The following is a 22,559-nucleotide window of genomic DNA, read 5'->3' as shown; positions in this document are numbered from 1 at the left end:
TGTTCATGAGCAGAGACCTAAACCTAAATGTAGATAAACTTTGGAGATATCGTAAGTGGCAGGGGAGGAGACTAACCAATGATTGAATGCTAAACAAAGAGAGAGAGAGTTTAAATTATGGGAAAGGTGGCACTTTATGAGAAAAGCGAAACAGAGAGAGAGAGATAAAGAGAAGGAGGGAGGGAGAGGGAGAGAGAGATAGAGAGATGAATATTAAAAATCCCACAGTGCTTCTCTTTATTCTCCACCACTGTCCTTTCAGTGGTGGCATTTGGTGGGTTGTCCTTGTCGTTAGGGATAATTGAAAGCACTAGTCATCTATTAAATGGATTTTGTGCCAACGAATTCATCTTTTTAGCACAATCAAACACAAACAATTCCCTAATCACCAAGCATCCTTCTCAAGTTGACATTGCAGCCCTTTTAGGCTATCAAACATATGACCACCATGTTCAAATCTAGCCTCTTGGTATTAATTTGCTTATATTGGTAGTACATGGTATTTTACAAAAGAAAATGACAAATCCAACCCTAGAGTGTTTGTGCTTGTCTTCATTGCCACCTCCAATTATCACTTGGAATCATAATTGGCTCAAACCATCTTGGGCTTCAAGTCATAAATATGCTCAATTCCTGATGTGGGTGTTTCCAAAATCATTCACTTAACTCTAAATATGAATTTTTTTGATGATTATCATTAAACTATCAATTTAACTTAAAACCTTAAGTTCTCAAATTAAGATCCAATCATATATATTAAGTTGGATTAAAGTCATTTTCTCTTGATTTTTTTTTTTTGCGAGAAATAAAAAATTAGGGATTGATAATATATATCAGATCGACTTACTTAAAGTAAAACCCTAATAGATAATACATACGGGTTTTTCTTCGTTGATCAGCACAAATAAACATGTCAAACATTTGTTTTACTTGTTATAATGCAAACATATAATCCCAAAAAAACCCTACAAAAGTTAGACACCGGTAGAATGAGGCAAAATCTACGAGAACAAGGGCTTTCATGTCAAAATACAAGCAAATACTGCAAAAAATTAGTAGAAACTCTCGTGCCAAAATTGATGGGCACTTTGATAACTTCCACTAGGGTTCAGAGTCATCAGTGTTAATTAAATAAGTCAATCCCACTAACTTCTTAGACTTTAGTGCCCCAACAACAGCAAAGTGGTCTCCTCTCACCTTTTCTAATTTGAAATTTTAAACTGCAAAGCATGAAGCTTTCTTTATTTATAATACCCTAATCAATATATTCAGTTTATCCCTAAGACTGCCAGCGCTCCAAGTAAAGCAAATGTTCTTTGCATTATAGAAAGGTTCCCTCTTGAAGGAGAAGAATAACATCTTAGAAAAGATATTCATCAGTCTCTCCAACATGGGTCTCATGCTTCTCAAGAAGATCTCCCTTCTCTTCCTCCTCATCTCAGCATCGTTTCTTTCTACTTCATTTGCAGGTGGGTCTCCCCAGCTCAGTCTTTTCTGCAGAAATCCCACCACTACTACTCGCATTACAAAGAAAGCTTAAATTCTCATAGATTATTAAGTCTTTTGTCAGCTTCTTCGTCAATAATCTTTGTTCCAACCCTTGTGTGATGACAGTACGTAGCTTTCCTCGTAAAACTTTTACGTGCTCAACATCCTCATTGCCTTTAATTGCAGGCCGAGCAGGCCGACGATCGAAGCTCGCGAGCAAGTCAATTCACGTAGCGGATGCAGTTTTTAAGGTTTGTCCCTCGGCCATGCTCCCCTTTTAGAGTAATGATTCCAGTTAAAGTGCTTTTCACTTTAGTGTATTTGCTAGTAAGGCTATGTTTGGTTGCTGAAAATTTTGTGGGAAGAAAAAATAAGAAATATATCAAGATTAAATGAATTTAAAATCATAAATTTTTAACTAATTTTAATTATAGTTAATTTTCTTTCATATTTTTCATAATGAAACCAAATAAGAGAAAATAATTTTTTTTAACATTTTTTTCTTTCTTTAGTACTTTTCAACCAAACATAGCGTAAAGCTTTCATTAGAAGCATTTTTAAGAAAATCGTTTAGTATTTAGATATAAACTATAAAAAAATTACTTTAATAATGTTTTTAGTAACCCGTTATGTGACAAAAAGGTGTTTTTTCCCAGTTATCCTAGAATCATTTCACGCAATAATCGAAGGCCACATTTGGTTCAAAGAAAATTTGATGGGAAAATGTAAAAGAAAGAAAAAACGAAGGAAAATAAAAATAGATTCAAAATTAATAAATTATTTAGATTTAAGTTTGCTTCGTTTTAAAGATTGTTATACTTTAATCGATCTCAACGTCAAACCTTATGTCGGATGAATTAACATGGTGGATGAATAATCAATTCTCCCTCACCATCATTGCTGTTGTTATAGTGCTTCATTACCTACCTATGCTGCAGAAAACATCAACCATATCAGAAAAGAAACCATCATTCACTTCACTTAATTACACCCACATGATATTTCATTCCAATATCTGCTTCAATTGCAGGAAATATCAAGGAAGCCATCACACCAATACAGGAGAGCAGAAGCCATCCATGAAAGGCTTCTCAGAGCAAACACCAGAGACTATGGGAACTATGATCCTGCACCAGCTCTTGGGAAGCCTCCTTTCAAGCTCATACCCAACTGAGATGGCTTAGCCATTGATGTTGGGCAATGGGCATGCACCCTCGGATGTTACAAATACGTCAATAAAATAAAGAAGCAATGGACAATATAGTATGGCTCCGCATGCAGTATATTATAAGGCATATAGTTAATAATAGTAAGTTTTGGAGATATCGATGGATATATTAGGGTTTGCATAGCCCTAATGATGTGTCATATAGTGTCTTAAGCGAGAGGATGGTATGGTGTGTATCTGTTATATAGCAATAGTGAAGTACATGAACCGGGTTTTTTTTTTATGTATATGTTGAAAGTATCTTATATATGTGTAGTTATGGGAACTTAATTGCTTGAATATCTCATGTGAGTAATGCTAGAATGTTTTATGAATGAGATTCTAATGAGTAGTCTGTTGTTTTTTATAATAGAAAACTATTTTTTAACCAAGGGTGTTTGATAAAATTTAATATTTATTACTTAATAACTTAAGTCAACTTTAAGTTAAATTATATTTAACTTATTACTTAATTTTTATTTTAAGTATTAAAGTTATTTGAAAAAATTAACTTAAAATTTATTTTAAATCATCAAATTGATATATTTATTACCCTAAATCATAATTAGGGTAAAAGAAGTTAAGTAACAATAGAGGTTGTGGAGTAATAAAAGAGATCATGAAGATAATTAGGATAAATAAGAAAAAAAAAATAAAGATGTGAACTTAAAAATAAATTAATTGTTTTTACTTATTATTTAATTATATTTTTATTAAATTGTTTTATCAAATATACTTAATTTACTTAATAACTTAAATTAAGTTATTAGATCGACACTAAGAAAGAATTGATCAACTTGTGATGGAAAATACTTTTTTGATAATTTGTAGTGAAAATATTTAAAGGTTTTTTTATTTAATGTAATTATGGAAAAAAGCTGAAAAAATCATTTTCCGTAGTTACGTTTCCAAATAAAATATCAACCAACCTAAGACAAAAAATATTTTTTTAATAATTTGATTTGAAAATATTTAAAATAATTTAATTTAATTTTATATATAATGATTTGAGTATTAATTTAACAATTTTCATACTATGTATAAGTGTACAACATCTTCATGAAAATAAGTTGAAAATTTATTTTTTCGTACTTACATTCCCAAATAAAATATCAATCAACCTACGACGGAAAATAGATTTTTAATAATTTGTTTTGAAAAACAAAAGTTTTTCAAACACATTTGAAGTGTTTTTATTTATTTTTTATATATACAATATATAAGTGTACAATATTTTTAAGAAAAATAAATTGAAAAAATCATTTTTCATAGTTAAGTCCCTAAATAAAATCTTGTTCTTAAAAACATTGTCTATACCTATTTTTGAATACTCATAATTTTCCATCTCATATGGCTTATATCAAGAATAATATTAAAACTATCTTCTTCTTTTTTTTAACACTTTTGGACGGCTTATTTTTCAGTAGAAAATTTTAATAAAGCATGATCAAAACGTATCAAAGTGGGTCGAATCATTCTGAAATTTTTTTGCTAAAGTAAAAGGATCAACAAAGTCAAAAAGAGAAAAAATAAAAAGTCTTCACCCAAGTGAACGAGGCAACTTTAGAGAGTTCATGCTCGTCTTACAATCAACCTTCACAATCCAATTGAGTATAACTAATGTGCGTCCATACATTATGGGTGCGTTTGGCTCTCCGAAAGTACTAAAAAAATAAAAAATAATAATTTTTTAATATTTGATTACATTATAAAACTATAAAAAAATTAAATATAATTAAAATTAATTAAAACTTTATACAATGTGAAATTATTTAATCTTAATATACTAATAAAAAAATGTGGTGTTTGTTTTTTTACTTAATTTTAACTTTAATGTTTAATAGTGTTAAATATTAAGTTGTTTGTTTTTGTAGTATTTTATTTTTATTAAGTATTAAAAAGTAAAAAAAATACAATATATTATTTTTTTCTATTTAAAAAAAAACTACATATTTTGGCTTTTCTATTTAGTAAAAAGTTTATAATGTCATCAAAAAGTAAAAAAATAAATAATCTAAATTCTGAAAACAAATTACTTTAAGCAAAAAACCAAAAAAACAAACACCTAAATTAAACAAGTTTAAAGAAGTATATAAAAACAATTTATTATTTTTCTTCAAATTTTATGAGAACCAAACGTAACCTATGTATATTTAGATTATGCTCATAAAATTATTAGATTTTTTTTTTTACAAGCTAAATATAAATATAACATAATATATCTTATTAAATATGTTATCTTAAAATATCATATATCATGGAAATTATATTATATATATATATATATCCAATTCTATTTTATCTCGACTATCAAACATAGTCTTAAGTACTTAAAATTTTCAATTTTTTTTTCCTCATTTTAAATTTATTCTCTATGATGTTAATTTTCTATTCAAAGTCACCATCCATTCACACTATCACATACTATACTTTCACAATTGGTCCCCATAAAAATATGCTACACTGCAGCCACGTTCACACACCATTGAAATATTCTAAAAGGAATATTGTTTTAAAAGGTAATAATTTTTTTGAGATTTTTTTTTCTTTTAAATTTGAAGTTTCAAAATAAAGACTTTGTTGGGTCAACGAGTCTACTATATTTGTTAGCATTTTTGTTGATTTACTCTCCATTCAAAATTCAAAGTTGTCAAAGTTGTGGTTCAACAGAAAGCTAAGTCTAAGATTGGTTGAGTAAAGATAAATTAATTTTTTTATAAGATAGTGTTAGATTAAAAGTCTTAATTGAGTTAAATGTTTTAATTAATTTTTTAAATTAAGAATTTAAAATGAAAAATCTTTTTAGATAATTAAAATAATTTGAAAATAAATTTTAAATTGATGATTTTAAATTAAGATTTTTTTTTAAAAAAAAAAATCAAATATTTTTTAATTAATTTAAAATATAAAATCTTTCCAAATCCTTCTAAAACTCTTAATTTTTAAATTGATTTCAATTTCGGTATGTTTTATATATATATATATATATATATATATATATATATATCCTACCTAAATGTATTTTATAAATACACTTTGAAAAAATCAGCCAACTTATTTTATCAATCCCAATCTCCCACGAAAGAATTCAAATATTGAATCTTGGTTGTTGGGAAAACTTATATCAAACAATTGAAAATTGTCGAATATTGAATCTTGTTTGTTGAAAAACTTGTATCAAACAATTGAAAATATATAGTATTTCCATTTTTCAAATCAAATATGCCTTAGAAAATTTCGTGGATTTTCCACCATCTCTTTGGTTATATTTGGTTCTCAAAATATACGACGAAAATAAAATAAAAAGGAAAAATAGAAGGAAGACAAAATAAAAAATAAAAATAAAATGTATATTTAAAGTTAATAAATTATTTTTATATACTACTTCAAATGTATTTTAATTGTTTTAACTCTTTTATATAAAAATTAAATAATTTAAAAATACATAAAATTTTAATTAATTTTAATTATATTTGTTTTTCTTTAATTTTTTCATAATACGATTTTCCTTTATTTTTTTCATTACTAATTTCGGAAATCTTAAAGTTGAAATTTAATTCATTGTAAGTTGAGGAAAAATATCCTTGTATTAAAATCTTTGAAAGTATGTTTTGAGTATACTTTTCAAAAGCACGTTATTCTTCATCTTTGATTTCAAAGCCACTAAGAACGTGTTTGGTTAGTCAACATCGAAACATAAGATAAGAAAATTGAATTTTCGGAGATAAATACTCAAAATGTAATGGACTAATTGGAATTTCAAATTTGAATTGAAGTTGTGAATTTAAAATTTTCATTAAATTTTATTTCTTTTTCTTCTAATATATTATTATAAACCCTTAAAACATTAAGTTACAAAAGTATGATTAGATGATCTTTTAGAATATTTCTTAAAAAATAATTTTAGAGAATAATCCTTGATAATAAATTTTCAAGAATAAAATTGTATTTAGAAATTTAAATATGAAAAAATAACCTTTTTAACTTATTTTTCTATCTACAATATAAAAGGTTTTAAAATATTCTTTGTACTTTCAATTATTACTTAAAATATTATACAAAATGTTAAAGTTATTTATTTATTATTATTTTTTTAAAATAAAGGTAAGTTACTATTTGGAAATTATTTTTTTAGAATAATTTTTGTTTTTCAAAATAAAAAGTATAAAAAATACATTTGTCAATCAAAAACTATTTTTTATTTTATATTTTTAAGTACAGAACATGATGTTTTCAGATAATATCTTTTAATTATTTTATATTATTTTTACTTATTTTTAAGAACTATTTAAAAAAATAATTATATAAATATGTAAAATAATTTAAAAAAATTAAATACAAGATATAAAAATTATTTTTAAAAATATTGAAAACAAGTTGAAAATATTTTAGGTTTTCAAACAGATATTTATTCTAAAAAAATTAGAAAACTATTTTTTAAAATTGTTTTCTACAACAATTACCAAATATGCCCTTAGTTTTTTCCTTTTTTTTTTATTTCCTTTCATATTTTTTTTCTTTTTGAATCTTTTTGGATTTCAGACATAAAACACCCAAAAACACTTCTAATTTATTTTAAAAACCATACCATATTTATTTTATTATTATTATTATTATTATTATTATATTTTTAAAAAATAAGGGTAAGTTAGTCTTTTCCTTTTTATTTCCTTTAGTTGAATCCGTTTAAATTCTATTTTTTGTTACACCATTTTTAGAAAGAATTCATAACAAGAAACCTAAGTTTTAGGGCTTGTTTGGTTGTTGTTTTTGAAAACTGTTATGAAAAACAGTTTTTGAAAACAATTTTTTATGTTTTCAAAAGAAAAAAAATTGTGTTTGGAAACTGAATTTTGGAAAATAGTTTTTGTTCTTAAGTAAAACAAAAAACATGTTTGAAAGTTATTTCTTTTTAATTAATAAAGTGTTGTTTTCTTCCATTAACTTGATATCATACATATATAAATAATTTTCATATGCACAATTCATTTAAATTAAAAAAAATGACTTTGTCATCATGTGTACGTATATTAATTTCAATAATTTAAGAAAAAAAAAAAGGGTTTGCGGGTAAGGGTGTAGTGGTTAGGTGAAGCTCACCTTTATGGAAACACAAAAAATAACTAAGAAAATACAAAAAGAAAGAAGAGAAAATACAAAAAATAATTTATTCTTTGATAAGTGAAAAAATAATGAAAAACATCTTTTTATTGTTTAAAAAAAAAGTGATATTTGAGAACACAGAAAACACAAAAAACAAAAATATACCCCCTTCCCCACATAAGTTTTTTGTGTTTTTTATTTTCAAGATCATAAAACAGTTCTTAAAAACATGAACCAAACATACTTTTATTTTCTCAATTTTTCCTTTTGAATCTTTTTAGATTTTCGACATAAAACAACAAAAAACACTTCAATTTTATTTTTAAAAACAAACCATCTTTATTTATTTTATTATTATTAATATTATTATCTTTTTTAGGATAAGGGTAAATCAGTCTTTTTCATTTTCTTTCATTAAATCTATTTAAATTCCATTTTATATTATACCTATTTTAGAAAGAGTTCGTTTTTTTTTCTCCTTTTTTTTCATTTTAAATTTTTTGGATTTCCGAAATAAAACACCCAAAAACACATCAAAATTATTTTTAAAAACATACCATCTTTAGAATAAATATACAAAAATTAATTTTTTTATAAGTTTCCCAAATGTGTTTTATGAGTTAAAAAACCATTTTATATTTGAAAAAATAAATAAAAATAATTCAACAACATTTTTCCAACATATCAATGTCAAATAGATCTCTTGATTTTGCAAAAGTGACATGATTGAACTTGAGAAGAAACCAAAAAAAAAAAAAAAAAAACCTAAATAAAAAAAGTTCTCCCTTCCCAAAAAAGTAATTATTTCTTTGCACAAGCGTGTATTTTTAAGGCATAGACAAAGGTCGAGAAAAAACACATCAAGAGGTCTAGCTTGTAGCTCTAACCCTCTTACTTTGATGATTATTGATTTGCCTAATCTTTCACTTATATTAATATATGATTGCTTTTGTCCCTTTATTCCACACGCCACCGCTTGATAGAGACTAAATTCACTTTAATGAGGCTTTTATGAAGTGAATTACACTTCCACCCTCAAACTCTTGGGTGCAAAGATGGAGGGGTGCCAGGGCATAATTGACATTTCATGGTTACCCTAACAATTGGAGCTAAATGGTTGGGGGGTTGAACCACATGTTTTATTATAAATATAGTCATTTACGTGCATTACTCAATGTCCCCATTTGTAGTCTTCAAGGCTACCTATTGAGTCATGATAGCCGACCCTTGTCATTTGTTTGATTGCTCCGGATATTTGACGATTTTTTTTAATTTTTTAATAATAATATATATCACCGACTTATTTTCATATGAATTGCACTAAAGTGTTTGAATTTATTACTTAACAACTTAAGTTGATTTAAAATTAAATTATACTTAAATTATTAATTTAAAAACTATTACTTAATTTTTTATTTTAATTATTAAGGTTGTTTGATAAAATTAAATTAAAACATATTTTAAATCATCAAAATGATATATTTATCATTGTAAATTATAATTTTGACAAAAGAAGTCGAGTAACAATAGAAATTATGCAGTAACAAAAGATATCACAGAGGAGATTGTAAAAATAACCAGATGAAGGTAAAAAAATAATATAAAGTTGTAAACTTAAAAATGAATTGATTAATTTTACTTATTACTTAAAGTTATTTTTTATTTTAAATTATATCATTAAGTTATTAGGTCAGAAGTTATTAAAATAAAACTCATATTCAAGTCCGACTTAAATAGTAAAAATATTTGTACAAATCCTCTTCAACAGAGGATTGAGTTCAATCAGACCAACTCTTCCAAGTTCCATACCCGATTATCACATTAATTATCTTGATTTACATTTAATTTTATAAGTAATTTTAAGTTTCAATTTCCAATTTTACAATTTTGTCCTACCATGAATTCAACATATGGCATGTGAACACACAAGGTGAGAGTCGTGCGTCCTTGGAGGAAATCGGCCCGTAATCTTCCAAATGTTAATTTCAACCTCGTGTCAACTCTTAATTCCAATTTGGATTTTTCTACCTTCTTCTACTGCATTTATTTGATTCTGACCACGGAAGAGAGATCTTTTATACTGAATATTTTAATAATTAAATCATTTAAAAATAATAAATATTTTTTTAAATTCTTAAAATAAAATAAAATTTTAAATTTTTTTTCAAAAATACATTAAAAACAGCCTTTCAAAAACGAATAATTTTAAAAAGGGAATTTAGGAGAATTCTTTATAAAATGATTTAATTAAATTAAAAACATTAATAAATATTAAATACCCTTCAACTTCCGTGTGAGAGTGAAAAGCTTTGGAATGCGTACTGCGCACTCCGCGTACTGCAGAAGTCACCATTTGGTTTCCCTTTCCACCCCCCTCTCGTCTCGTTGCCACATATTTAAAGGACAACAACGTACCATCCTCTCATAGCGTGAATTTCAGAACTGTTAGCCCGGAAAGGTACTACTACCTTATGCACCGATGCTCACTCGCTATCCCGCTCTAATTACCGGGAACCCCCCAAGGTGTTTGCTTTTTTGCAATATTCCCACCCCTCCAAGTTAATAACTCCGTTATAATGAACGGCGCTTAACTAAAGATAGACGAAAAAGCACAGTAACGGAGTTATTAAAAGCCGTCAAAAACGACTTCGCTCCTTTCTCTCTTTCTCAGCGAACAAGCAGCAGAATCAGTTTCTCTCTCTAAAACTTCTCTCTCCAAAGGTCTCTGTGTTTCCCCTTCAGAACTCTCTGTGGTTTCTCTCTCTAGGTTTCGCGTGTTTTCTCTCTTTCTCTCGTCTGTGACGATCTTAGCGTGGAAAGGTATGGTTCGATTGCGTCATGTTGAGGTATTTTGTTCTGGTTTTGTCTCCATACGGAGACTCGTGTTGTGGAATGATGAAATTTCAATAACCGAAGATGTTTGATTTATTATTTAAATTTCGATTTCTAGGGTTTGGTTTGGGTGTCTTGACTGTGAATTCTGGTTTGGTGGCACTGAATTCGGATCTCTGTGACTTCTGTATGGTTCGTCTTCGTATTTCTAGGGTTACGATTTGGACTCACTCTAAATTTCCTGAAAATCAGCAGATTTAATCAATTCGTGGTTCTATATATATATGTATTATTTTTTTTAAAATTTTTTTTGGTATGTTGATTGTTATTTGTGCTTTTGAACTCCATGGTTTCGAAAAGGTGAGTGTTGGAATTTTGGAATTCAGTTTCTGAGTCTGGTGGAATCATTTGGTGTTCAACTGTGATGGCTATTTGACTGCCATTATTGTTTTTGACTAAGAAAACCTTTTTTTTTTTTGCTCTGGCTGCTTTCCTTTTATATTCAATTGGGGATGTGCATGGTGACGAAACCCTAGAATCCATTTGAATTGGGAATTCGGAGTGAATTTGTGTAAGTCGTGAGAGAGCAGTTTTCAGGTGCAAGAGACTAAGAGTAGTTTATAATGTGTTTTTGCATTTTTTGTTTTAATTTTGTCATTTAATCTGGTTTTTTCACGTGGAGCATCTTTTGAGTTTTGGTGCTCTTAGTTATGAACTTGTTTAGTATGATCATGAAGTTAGAACGACAAAATCTTCATTCTTTGATCAAGAATAATTTTCATATTTGTATTCTCTAAGCAATCTTTTGCTTTATTTTACTGCATCCACCGGAAGGGTTATACCCCCCAGATAATAAGTGTATATCTTATCAGTGGTTGAAATAGCAATTCTGACAAAAAGATGTTATGATTTTACCCCTAAATTTTTAATTCAATAGTGTAAAATGTTCTATTGTCGTTTTGGTTCCTTTTGATTTTCTACCTTCATTGAGAACATTTTGGAATTTCTTGATTTGTTAAACTTTATGCTTGCTTATACAATTATTGTGTTAGCTAATTGATGGTCTCATTTCATTTACCATAATTTCAGAGGAAAGACAACCTTTTGGAATATTATTCTTAGAGGTAACCATAATGGGTCTATCGGTCAAATGTAAAGTTCTGCAGATGTGAATGGTGTAGTTGCTGGAAACTTCTGTCAATTTTATATGTATCTGAGTGGGCATGGGGTCTGCTTGTTGTGTTGCTGCTAGAGATAGAACAATAACAAATGGACCAAGCTGTGAAGTTATGCAGCATAGAAATGTTCGATATTCACCATCATGGAGCTTCCGATGGGACAACCGAGGGCGTGTAGCAGGTGAAGTTGATACTTCTGCTAGTTGGTTTGCTGATGGCCTGAACAGGAACGGAGGATTGGAAAACAAATCCGAAACAACTTATGCATCAGATGGGGGAAGTCCATTAGAAAACTTTCAAACGCTTACATGGCAGAAGTCACCGGTTTCTGAAGGAACTGCTGGGAATTTGACGACTCCTGCTTCAGGTGAACCTTCAGAATCTAGCTCCTTTGTTTTTGTTTAGTATGCTATGATGGGGTCAGTTGAGTTTCTTAGAAGTGTCTTTTTTCTCCGTGGACTTGGGATAAAAATGCCATGGTTCTTCCTTGCCTTGCAATGGCCATCTGATTAGCATTAGCCTTTTAATATTTGTTATAGAGAGAGCTGTTATTGAAAATTTAATTTCATGGTCTAGTTTGCTTGGATTTGGTGGACACGCTAATGTTCTATTATGGATGTGTGTGTGTTTTTGTTTGTTTGTTTGTTTTTATAATTTTTTTATTGTGATTAGTGAATTAGGCTCTTGTGTACTTGTCCTGCACCTTTGTTTAGCGTAGCATGTTTTGAAGAACCTTTAGCAATGATGAATTTAAGAGAGCTATTTAAAAGTTACATGTGACAGTGGTTGGCATGTGGGAGTAACCTTAATAGAAGATATGGTAGGGGATTGTTGACCAAAATGACCAAAACATGCACATGAAAGATCTGTGGCTGTACCTATGAAAATACAGGTTAGAAGTTCTCAAGGAATGAAAGATGGCTTAGAAGGAGATGAATAGGAGTTTAATAGTCTTACAATCAAATGGAAAATGTGATCCTAGTAAAGTGAAATGATAGAAAAAGGATTTGTACAGCTAATCATTAAAATGGTCAGGATAATAATCAAGCAGTTTTGGTGTATAAGGTGAAGTAGTTTATGCCTCTTCAAGAGTTTCATGTCCCTCATTTTATGTGCAATAAAAAGGACCCTCTGTTGGCAAATGGTTATATTTCTCTGAGTTTTAGGTTCTCCCATTTTTAATTTTCTAGGATGTGAAGCAGATGATTCTCACCGTGTTCTTTTTTAGGTTCCATTTGGGAATTAGAACATGGTTATAAATATTGTTCCTTTCCAGTCCAGTTTTGGAGAAGCATTTGGTTTTGGCTGCAAGTGACTGCATGAAACTGGCAAATTACTCATCATATGTCCTTCTGCTTTTATTTTCTTCATTAGCAAGTGTTCAAAGCGAGATGACATTTCAACGTGACATTTTATGATCTCTAAAATGTACATGTCATTCTCAATTTTCATGCTGGATGCACAGAAATTGGAGTTTTACAATTGCATGGTTTGTAGGTTTCAAGCTAATTTCTGATCCTCATAGATGATAGATAATATATTTCGATGCTGCTGAAGAAAGGGCTAGGGCTTGTGTAGAAGCTCTTCACATTTATAAAGAGTTTGTTTATTGGTAGATATATGGTTTCCTGGTTTATGTTACAAGTCGCAGATTTCACACTTTAATTTCTGCTTTTGTTCTTTCATTACTGATGTATTACCGTGTTTTTTCTAATGTTTTAAAATAGCATCATGTGGTTGAGCATTGGTCTGATACGCATTTTTGGGGTCATCATATCATTGACAGAATTTTCATTTTCTACTCATCTCATATTTATTTTTACCTTTATTTTAAGAAGCAATTCACTAGTCACTATTTGAAAAGGTTGGCTAGGAAGAACTTTCTGCTCTTTACACCCCTTATTGGCTTCTTAACCTGTACTATGTTTTCAGTGTACCATGTTCTGTTGTATCTGATACCTCTCTACATGTCTGGCAGATCAATCTATCTCAAGGAATATCTCTGTGGAAGTGAGTGTGGAACATCTGGAGCTTGTTATTGTAAAAGACCCTTTTGTTGTGGTTTATGATTCTGGATTTAATATTTTCTTTTCCTTAATATGATATACTTCTGTGTTTATAATCATGTTCTAGGTGAAGGAATCAACTGGATCCCCAGGAGTTTCAGATCCGTCTCCTGCTAAACTCTCACCCGCTTTGCCTTCACCTTCACCAACTTTGCCTTCACCTTCGTCTTTGTCAACATCCCCTGTGTCATCCCAAAGTCATATTCTCCCTGCCACCTCAACCCCATCAAGGTGGTCCAGAGGCTCTCCAGGGCATCATTTATTGCGGCAGGTATCTGATAGCCGAATCCCAGGATTGAAATCACCAAACTACTCAATTTCTGAAGAAAGACCACCCTTTGTGCTCCCTGTATGGAACAATGATTCAATTAGGGGCTCTTATGGTGGGTCTTCAGATGGTTGGTCTATGCATGCTTTTTCTGAACTCATGGCTACTTCCCGTAGAGAAAGGTGGTCTTTTGATAGTGAATCTTTGGGCTTCAACCGTGATAAGATAACCAGGTCTAGTAGCAGAATTTCAGCATCTCCCTCTATCGATCTGCAAACTTGTGGTGTTTGCGCAAAGCTCTTGACTGAGAGATCTTCATGGGGCGGCCAGAAAATTATTGCCAGTAACGAGCTCTCAGTGGTGGCGGTTTTAATTTGTGGCCATGTTTACCATGCGGAGTGCTTGGAGAATATGACAGCTGAAATCAACAAGTATGACCCAGCTTGCCCGGTTTGTACTTTTGGAGAGAAGCAGACTCTAAAGTTGTCTGAGAAAGCTCTGAAAGCAGAAATGGATTTGAAGGCTAAAAACAAGAGATCAAGGAACAGAGTTGTGGATAGTGATCTTGATGGCGAAACTGTTGTATTTGATCATCGAAAAAGTAGTGGACGTGAAGGTAAAGGACCCAAGCTGGGCTCCAGTTCCAGCATGAAGAGCTCCTTAGGAAAGCCTTTCTTGAGGCGGCACTTCTCCTTTGGGTCCAAGGGGACTAAATCCTTCTCAGAGAGTCATCAATCTACTAGAAAGAAGGGATTTTTCTGGGCAAAATCTAGCAGGGAATGAGCTTCTTCACAGCTTTTAAGAGGTGAGCATCTTTGCCTCTCACAAATGTCAGACTTTGTCAAATTCACATTACAGGAAATTTTTGTTTCTCCTTTCTCCTGCACCACTAATGACTCCTGAGCCCCATACCTTTATGCCATAATTACCTCCAAATCTGATGGAGATTTTTTTATTATTGTGGAATTGGAATTACTAAGAGCAAATCACCAAAATACCTAGAGAGTTTTGATAATTGTTTTCCAATTGAAAAATAAGAGTTGTTTTGATAGTGATTTTAGAAAGTGTTTTTAGTCTTTTTAACACTTAAAATACTTTTTATCTTTCAAGTATAAAAAAATATTAGAAACATTTTCTATTATTACTTTCGAACAAGCAAAGTTTCATGATTTTTTTGACAGCAAATAGGTTTTTAAAAATTTCTTTTAAATCAAAGTTTTTTTTTCTTCAACATATTTTAATTGTTTTTCAAGTTTTTTTTTAAAAAATAATTGTATAAATATATAGAAGGATTAAAAATAAAGTGTTACATAGAAGTTGCTTTCAAGAAAGTTACTTTCAAGAAGTATTTAGAAATATAGAAAACCGTTTGAAAATATTTTAAATTCTCATAATGATCTTTGTTCTAGAAATAATTGTTTTTGAAAACTCCTTTAAATTTTTTTTTCTGAGAACTGTATTCGCCTCTTAAATCCTAGGAGGAGATTCTTTGAACTCTTGCTAGACTCACCATCTTCTATGTATACAGATGCAGCCTGCGATCACGGTTGGGCACCCGAATTGTGAAGGGAGCAGGGCGGCACTCATCACATATCCTGTTAAGAAACATCTGTATTGGTGGATCTTCATATGTTTCAACCAGCAGGCCTTTAGCTAGTGAATTTACACTGTAAAGAAAAGAAAGAAAAAGGAGAAATATATAAAAGAACAATCCATCATGTTGATGGAAGAAGCAAAAAAGGAAAAAAAAATAATAAAAAAATAGTAGAATGGAAAAGCATTATGACACTAGTATTCTGTTCTTGTTTTGTACAGTTGAATTTGTTTCTTGCCTCTTGAAACATACATGAATTGATTCATAGAAACTCCATATGACTACTACCACTAGAGAGCCAAGCTGAGTCTGCCAAGAAACACATTGCTGAGCCAACTCTCGACTCTTGAGGGCTTTTGATTTGTCTATCACATTAGTTATCCTTTAATTTCTTTAGGAAATTTACTTCCTATTATGGTAAAAGGGTGGTGGTGATTCTGGTGAATGGGATTATGTTTTCTCTATAATAGTTTATATTGTTCTTCTATGTTATATGACATGATATTGAAATTTCAAGGTAAGAGATTTATTTCGGAATTTGCTCCTATGATAAAGAATGTGCTTTTCTCGTTGATGTATGACTTTCCAATTCCTTGAGCTATTGAGGAAAAGATAAGGTGTGGTTTGAGCAGTTCTCTCCACTTTGTTGCAAATGATGGATTATAAAGCTCTTTTTTTTTAGGGTAAAAGAGCTAAGGTTCTGTTTGGAACAGTTTTTTGTTCTTAGGAATAAACAGATGTTTTGGTAGAAAACATTTTCTGGTTGTTTCATTTCTTGTTTGGGTGTTGATTTAAAAATAATTATTTAAATATAAAAATGATTACAAATAAAATATTTTATTTTTAAAACATATTAAATAAACGATTGTTTTATAAAACATTTTTCAAACAGGACCTTATAATTTCAAAGGAAAAATGTTAGGTGATGGGAAATTATTTTCCAAAATTATGACTCCATATGGTTGATTTGTGGAGGAGGCACGAGGAGCACTGGAGAGGGGAAACATCAAGCTTCCAAATCCCACCGCCAATTTGTTTTGAATCCAAACAAAAACAGACTTGGAACCCGAACAGATTAACCAGAACATCGTCATCCATGATCCATCTCAATCACCGAAGCCATTGAGGCCCATCGGCCATTACCCATTTGTCACTCTCTTCACACAACACGTTCCCTGGCCTCCACCACGTGCCTTCACCCCCCTTTCTCTTTTTTGCAACCTTCATGATACGTGTCACAACCTTCTTACATGCGCATAAAGCCATTCATTATCTCCTCTATTTCAGTCCCTTCCCCACATTCCCTAATTTCTAACATCATTCTCCGTTTGAAAAACTACTGACTTTGTGGGTCTATAGATTTTGCTTCAATGGCGGATTTGCGGGACGAACATGGAAACCCCATTCAGTTGACGGACCAACACGGCAACCCAGTTCAGTTAACCGACGAGCACGGCAACCCTATGCACCTCACCGGCGTTGCTAGCACCCACCCGATCACCACCACCACCGCTCCAGTGCATGACGCTGATGCCCTCAAAACTACTGGAGAATCTCACCCGCCCACTTCCGGACACGGGATCGCTGATCAAGCCGTGCACGGTGGTGCACCAGTGGCCGCTGAGCCGGCCGAAGGTGGAGGTGGTGAGGTTCACCATGAGAAGCGCGAGAGCAGTTCCAGCTCCAGCTCGGTGAATATTGAAATTCTTAATTAATTACCTCTTCATTCATAACTTTCTCTTTTCAGTTTTATTGAAGTTAGGATCATTAGTAATTGTTGAGGCTTTGAACTGTGTTTTGTTGTTTGAATTTTGTAGTCTGAGGATGACGGACAAGGTGGGAGAAGGAAGAAGGGGCTGAAGGAGAAAATAAAAGAGAAACTAACAGGTGGGAAGCACAAGGAGGAGCAGGGGCATGCACCAACCACAGGGGTGGCGATCACCACCACCACCACCACCACTGGGAGCGCCACCACACCCGTTACTGTGCAGCATCACCATGAACAGCATGAGAAGAAGGGCATGTTGGAGAAGATCAAGGACAAGCTACCTGGCCACCACACCTCCCACTGAACCTACCTCCATATGTACAAATGGCTTCGTTGCTAGGCTTCTATATAGTCTATGCGGTTGGTTGTCTTCTACTTCTGTTAGAATTTGAATTCATGGGTATGCTGTGTGTTTCTTTTATGTACTTACATATTGTGAGAGTTTGGAGGTTGTGTAATATCCCTAGTGGATGATGTGTATCCATGTATTGATTTCATTAGCTACTATTTCCTATGTTATTCTCCTTAGAGAGTTGATGATTTGGTACCACCGCTTCTTTCAGAGTCTCACAATTTCAGTCTTATTCTTTGAGGGGGTCCTTATCAGTTATCACAGAGGGTCTTCTTCCTCGGCATCCAAATTTGAACTCCATGGCCTATTCCTTTTTGCCATCCATCATGCATACTCTCTATACATAATTGAACAGTTGATTAATTTTCTGCATGGCCATGGTACCAATTATATGTCCTGCAATATTTATTCGCCTTATTTCATATTGGAGTCAAATGCTTTGGCCCTTCCAATACAATTAATGCCTTTCCGACTTTCTTGGGGTATCAAAGAAAATCTGGGCTGATTCATTGGATAATAAATAATAATGGTGGGACTAGAAAAAAATATAATAGTTTTAAAACCTGAAATAAAATGTTTTTAATTTGGTTTTTATATTTTTAAATATATTTTAAAAGTAAAAATAATTTTCATATGTAATAATTTTATTTTTAATCACTCTTTATATTTATATAATTATTTTAACAATATTATTAAAAAATAACTGCTTAGTAGGATTAGAGGCAGGAGCCACAGGCAGAGTGAGGTGTGATGTTGGAGGGTGGGTTGGTGCTGAGGTGTCAAGGCTTGGGGGAAGAGGGGCGGGCGGTAAGGTCTAACCTATGAGAGGTCTTCACATACTTGTATATGTTAACAAACTCTTGTACCAAGGGATATTACTTTATAGGGGTCTAGGTCAGCTAACCTTGTGAGACCATCTCTACGAGTTTAAAGAGGTCATAACCTTGTCCCTCATGCAAACAAAAGATCGATGTCTCATTTAGTATCTTCCTAATTGGAAGGTGATGGTGCATTCTTCCTCTTTATTTTTCCAATTTAAAGATGTCACACCTCTTCCCTCCTTACGCAAGTGAAATAGTTATCTCACTTTGTAATTATGTTCTTAATTGGAAAGTAATGAGTACTCCCTCAACATCTTCTATGAGCAAGGATCCACTAAAATAATGATATAGACACAATGTGTCAAGCATATCTCCCAACCTAACATGGGGTGTGTCATAGTGCTCATATCACAATCTAAACACATGTAATTGTGTGAGTGGAAAGTCCTCTTATATATATAAGGATGCATTATTGATGATTCAATATGTCATTTTGGAATGAAAGCTTCGGAGGAAGCATAGTGTTAAACGAGGTTAGAAGCGGGTTCTTTGCTTAATATTCATTCAGTCATCGTCCACTTTGTATTCTTTATGGTTGAGTTTATTCCGCCTTCTTAGAATGTGGAGGCACTCCTAGGTATCCCAATTAGAAGAGATGTTCATTCACTTTTAGCTTGTAAAGTTGCTTCTTTCAAGCATATCTCCCAACATAACATGGGGTGTGTCATAGTGCTCATATCACAATCTAAACACATGTAATTATGTGAGTGGAAAGTCCTCTTATACATATAAGGATGCATTATCGATGATTCAATATGTCATATTGGAATGAAAGGTTCGGAGGAAGCATAGTGTTAAATTTGGTTAGAAGCGAGTTCTTTGCTTCATATTCATCCAGTCATCGCCCACTTTGTATTCTTTATGGTTGAGTTTGTTCCACCTTCTTAGAATGTGAAGGCACTCCTAGGCATCCCAATTAGAAGAGATGTTCATTCACTTTTAGTTTGTAAAGTTGTTTCCTTCGTAGTTGGATCCTAGGTTGCAACTTTAAAAAAAGACTAAATTCTGTAATAGGAGACCACCCCTTTTTCCATTTACAAATAAAAAAGAAGATGCTCAGGGTTCAATAGCATTGCCATTTATATAAACCACCAAAAGAGAGTATGTGGTGAGGGTATCAAGGTCGCTATGTGAAATTAAGCATCAAGGTTTCTTGTAGATGGAGGTGAAGTTTGCTAAGGACAAAGTGTAGTGTTCAAGATGAGAAGAGCAAAGCAAGTCCTTAGAAGAATGTTTTATATAGCTAAGATAAACCTTCGTTCATTGATTAGATAAATGCATTTTGATGTTGCCTATCTAGCTTGACCATATTTAACTTAATGGGTATTTGATAAATCAATTTAATAACTTAATATGATTTAGTAATTTAATTTAAATTATTAAATAAATTGAACGTGTTTGATAAAATAACTTAATATCATAATTTAAAGTAAAAATAATAATTTTAAATATTAAATCAAAATAATTAATTTATTCTTAATCTTAAATTTCTTTTACCTCATTTGCCTATATCTAGTGAGGGTATTTTATAACAATGAGTCCACATCCATGACTCGTCTTTTGTAGTAAAAATTTTGTAATTATTCTATACATCTATATTAATTTAAATCTAGATGTTTAATAAATAAATTTAACGTTTAAAATTAGTGAAAGTAAAAATTAATTAAAATTAAATAAGATAGATATTAGTTAAAATTAATGAAAGTAAACATATTAATTTAATAATTTAAAATTAATTTTATCGAATAACTTTAATACTTAAAGAAAAAATTAAATATAAACTTTAAATTAATAATATATAAATAATTTAACTTAAAATCCACTTAAATCATTATGATTAACGACTCAAGGATTATGATTCTCTTATTTAGAGAATATTGAGATGTCTAAACATGATAAAATAAGGTTCTCCACTAAAAGGGGATTCAAGAAGAGATTAAATGGGCAACTTGGATAAAGACTATACACTCCATATTTAAGATTGGTTTAAAGTAGAACATCGCAAAGGCCACTAATGTTTCATGTTGTGCATGCAAATGTACCCCACATGTCCGCTAAATTACAAGGGAACATATGCATGCACTTCCACTTTCTTGCCTCTTTCTTTCCATTTCTCTTCTAAATTAATCTATCTTCTCCCATCCCATTATAGGATTTTCAATTTTTATGTCTCACGTCACAGATATCGGCCTGTCTTAGAAGTTGAAAACAAATTTTCAATCCTTCAAATTAAAAAACAAAAAAATTAAGGTGTTTTTAATTTAATTGTCAATACGAGAATAAACGAAATGAAAAATGTTGGATTTGACAAACACTTCTTTCAATTGTCCGCGCAAGAGTAAAGGAAGTGAAAAATGTTAGGAATTTGACAAACACTTGGTTCACTTATTAAAGGTGGCTTGCAATCAAATGAATGTTGAGGGTATCCCACGGTATAATTGGAGCAAGTGCCAATAAGAGAATTGAGGAGAGTGGAAAAAGTTGGAACTAGGCAAAAACTTAATCATAAAGGTGGCTTGCAAACAAAGGGATGTCGAGGGTATCCTCATTTTTTTAACAAATTAAAGATAACCTGCAATCAAAAGGGATGTCGAGGGTATTCTCAGTGAATTTCTTCTGATGATAAAATTAATAAAAGAGAAAAATTGTATAAGTTAAAAGTAATCTGTTGACATCGTCCAATATAATTAAAACTAACTTGTTATCAATATGTTCAATTTAGTTATATTAAATGATGTTAACATATTACTTTTAGTTGAATAGAAAAAATCAAATATTTTAATTTTTTTTATTCAATAAAAAAAACAAACACTATCTTAATTATTATGCTATTTTGATAGTGTTTCATTATAGGCAACTCGATATTTTACTTTAGATATACTTGGACAAATGACATTTTATGATTTATCTACTTTTAGTTGAGGGACTTGAAGTCAACTCATAATAGGAAAAATAGGAAGTTTGGTTATCCATCCAACATACAGTTGGTGTAGAAGCATTTTAAAGAGTGGTGAAAGGTGATGCTGATTTGGTATGCCATGGGATATTCCATCATGGAATCACTGCACTGTTGGAAATGGGTGTGGAGTCATACTTCTACTGCTGGAAGCCATTATTCTCTTTTATTATATAGTTTTCCATCCCTTTTCATGCTTGCTCTGGACTCCACTCTGCCCTATCCTTGCTTCTTTCTGAGACAAGCAGTTTCAGCTCCTTTTCTTTTCTTAAGGCAAAGAGGAAGTGGTTTTTGTCATTTTATTGAAATTGAAAACATTTGTATTTGTAGCATTTTCAACGTACAATTTCAAATAAGAGAAAAAGAGATCATTATGAACCTAAGTTTAAAAAAAAACCACAACCATGTTTATTTGGGTGAAAATGTTATTTTTAACCTACGGTCTTGAATAGTTAGTGTTATATTTCATGTCAAATGAAAGAAAAAATTCTTACTGATATATATGTCTGAACTCTTTTTAACTGTACAAATATTTTTTTAAAGTTTTTTAAGTTTACAACAGAAAAATCTCTAATGTCAAGTTATCGTAAATTTATGTGATATTTGCATCTCTTGAGCTATTTGTTTGAAAATTTAAATTTTTTTAAATGTTTATATGCATTTATATATGGTGTTTTGTTTTTCATTATTCTTCGTATTTTAAAACAAAAATAACTAAAATAATCAAAATATATTATCATCAAACATTTTAATATGTTACTATTTTAAACATATCTTAATATTTCGCAAGCAATCCATTAGTAGTAGTTTGGACTTTTTGATAAAATTTAAAATAAAATACACTATGTAAATTATTTTTAGTTTTT

General features: G+C 30.9%; 3 protein-coding genes across 6 annotated transcripts; all 3 read left to right on the top strand.

Moving 5' to 3' along the window:
* Positions 1 to 1,260: 1,260 nt before the first annotated feature.
* On the top strand, positions 1,261 to 2,997 carry LOC100245294 (protein CASPARIAN STRIP INTEGRITY FACTOR 1). The gene is made up of 3 exons (XM_002283605.5): positions 1,261 to 1,469; positions 1,675 to 1,739; positions 2,519 to 2,997. Exons 1-3 carry the CDS (start codon positions 1,391 to 1,393, stop codon positions 2,660 to 2,662), a joined length of 288 nt encoding a protein of 95 aa, XP_002283641.1. The 5' UTR covers positions 1,261 to 1,390; the 3' UTR covers positions 2,663 to 2,997.
* Positions 2,998 to 10,227: 7,230 nt separating this feature from the next.
* On the top strand, positions 10,228 to 16,273 carry LOC100250419 (uncharacterized). 4 transcript variants are annotated; one of them, XM_010647052.3, is made up of 5 exons: positions 10,228 to 10,618; positions 11,720 to 12,175; positions 13,787 to 13,818; positions 13,942 to 14,947; positions 15,671 to 16,273. In XM_010647052.3, the coding sequence occupies exons 2-4, from the start codon at positions 11,854 to 11,856 to the stop codon at positions 14,923 to 14,925; spliced, it is 1,338 nt and encodes a 445-aa protein (XP_010645354.1). In that variant the 5' UTR covers positions 10,228 to 10,618; positions 11,720 to 11,853; the 3' UTR covers positions 14,926 to 14,947; positions 15,671 to 16,273. The 4 variants fall into 4 exon arrangements, with proteins under 4 accessions (XP_010645354.1, XP_010645335.1, XP_010645340.1 ...); XM_010647033.3 differs by having other exon boundaries at positions 10,230 to 10,618; positions 13,787 to 13,848; XM_010647038.3 differs by having other exon boundaries at positions 10,282 to 10,644; positions 13,787 to 13,848.
* Positions 16,274 to 16,412: 139 nt separating this feature from the next.
* On the top strand, positions 16,413 to 18,054 carry LOC100255606 (late embryogenesis abundant protein). Its single transcript, XM_002283569.4, has 2 exons — positions 16,413 to 17,427; positions 17,554 to 18,054. Exons 1-2 carry the CDS (start codon positions 17,107 to 17,109, stop codon positions 17,806 to 17,808), a joined length of 576 nt encoding a protein of 191 aa, XP_002283605.1. The 5' UTR covers positions 16,413 to 17,106; the 3' UTR covers positions 17,809 to 18,054.
* The last annotated feature ends 4,505 nt before the right edge of the window (positions 18,055 to 22,559 follow it).

The sequence above is a fragment of the Vitis vinifera genome, chromosome 3, assembly GCF_030704535.1.
Source record: "Vitis vinifera cultivar Pinot Noir 40024 chromosome 3, ASM3070453v1".
Taxonomy (NCBI): domain Eukaryota; kingdom Viridiplantae; phylum Streptophyta; class Magnoliopsida; order Vitales; family Vitaceae; genus Vitis; species Vitis vinifera.
The sequence above is the reverse complement of the archived record's forward strand: the minus strand, read 5'-3'. Positions and strand labels throughout refer to the sequence as shown.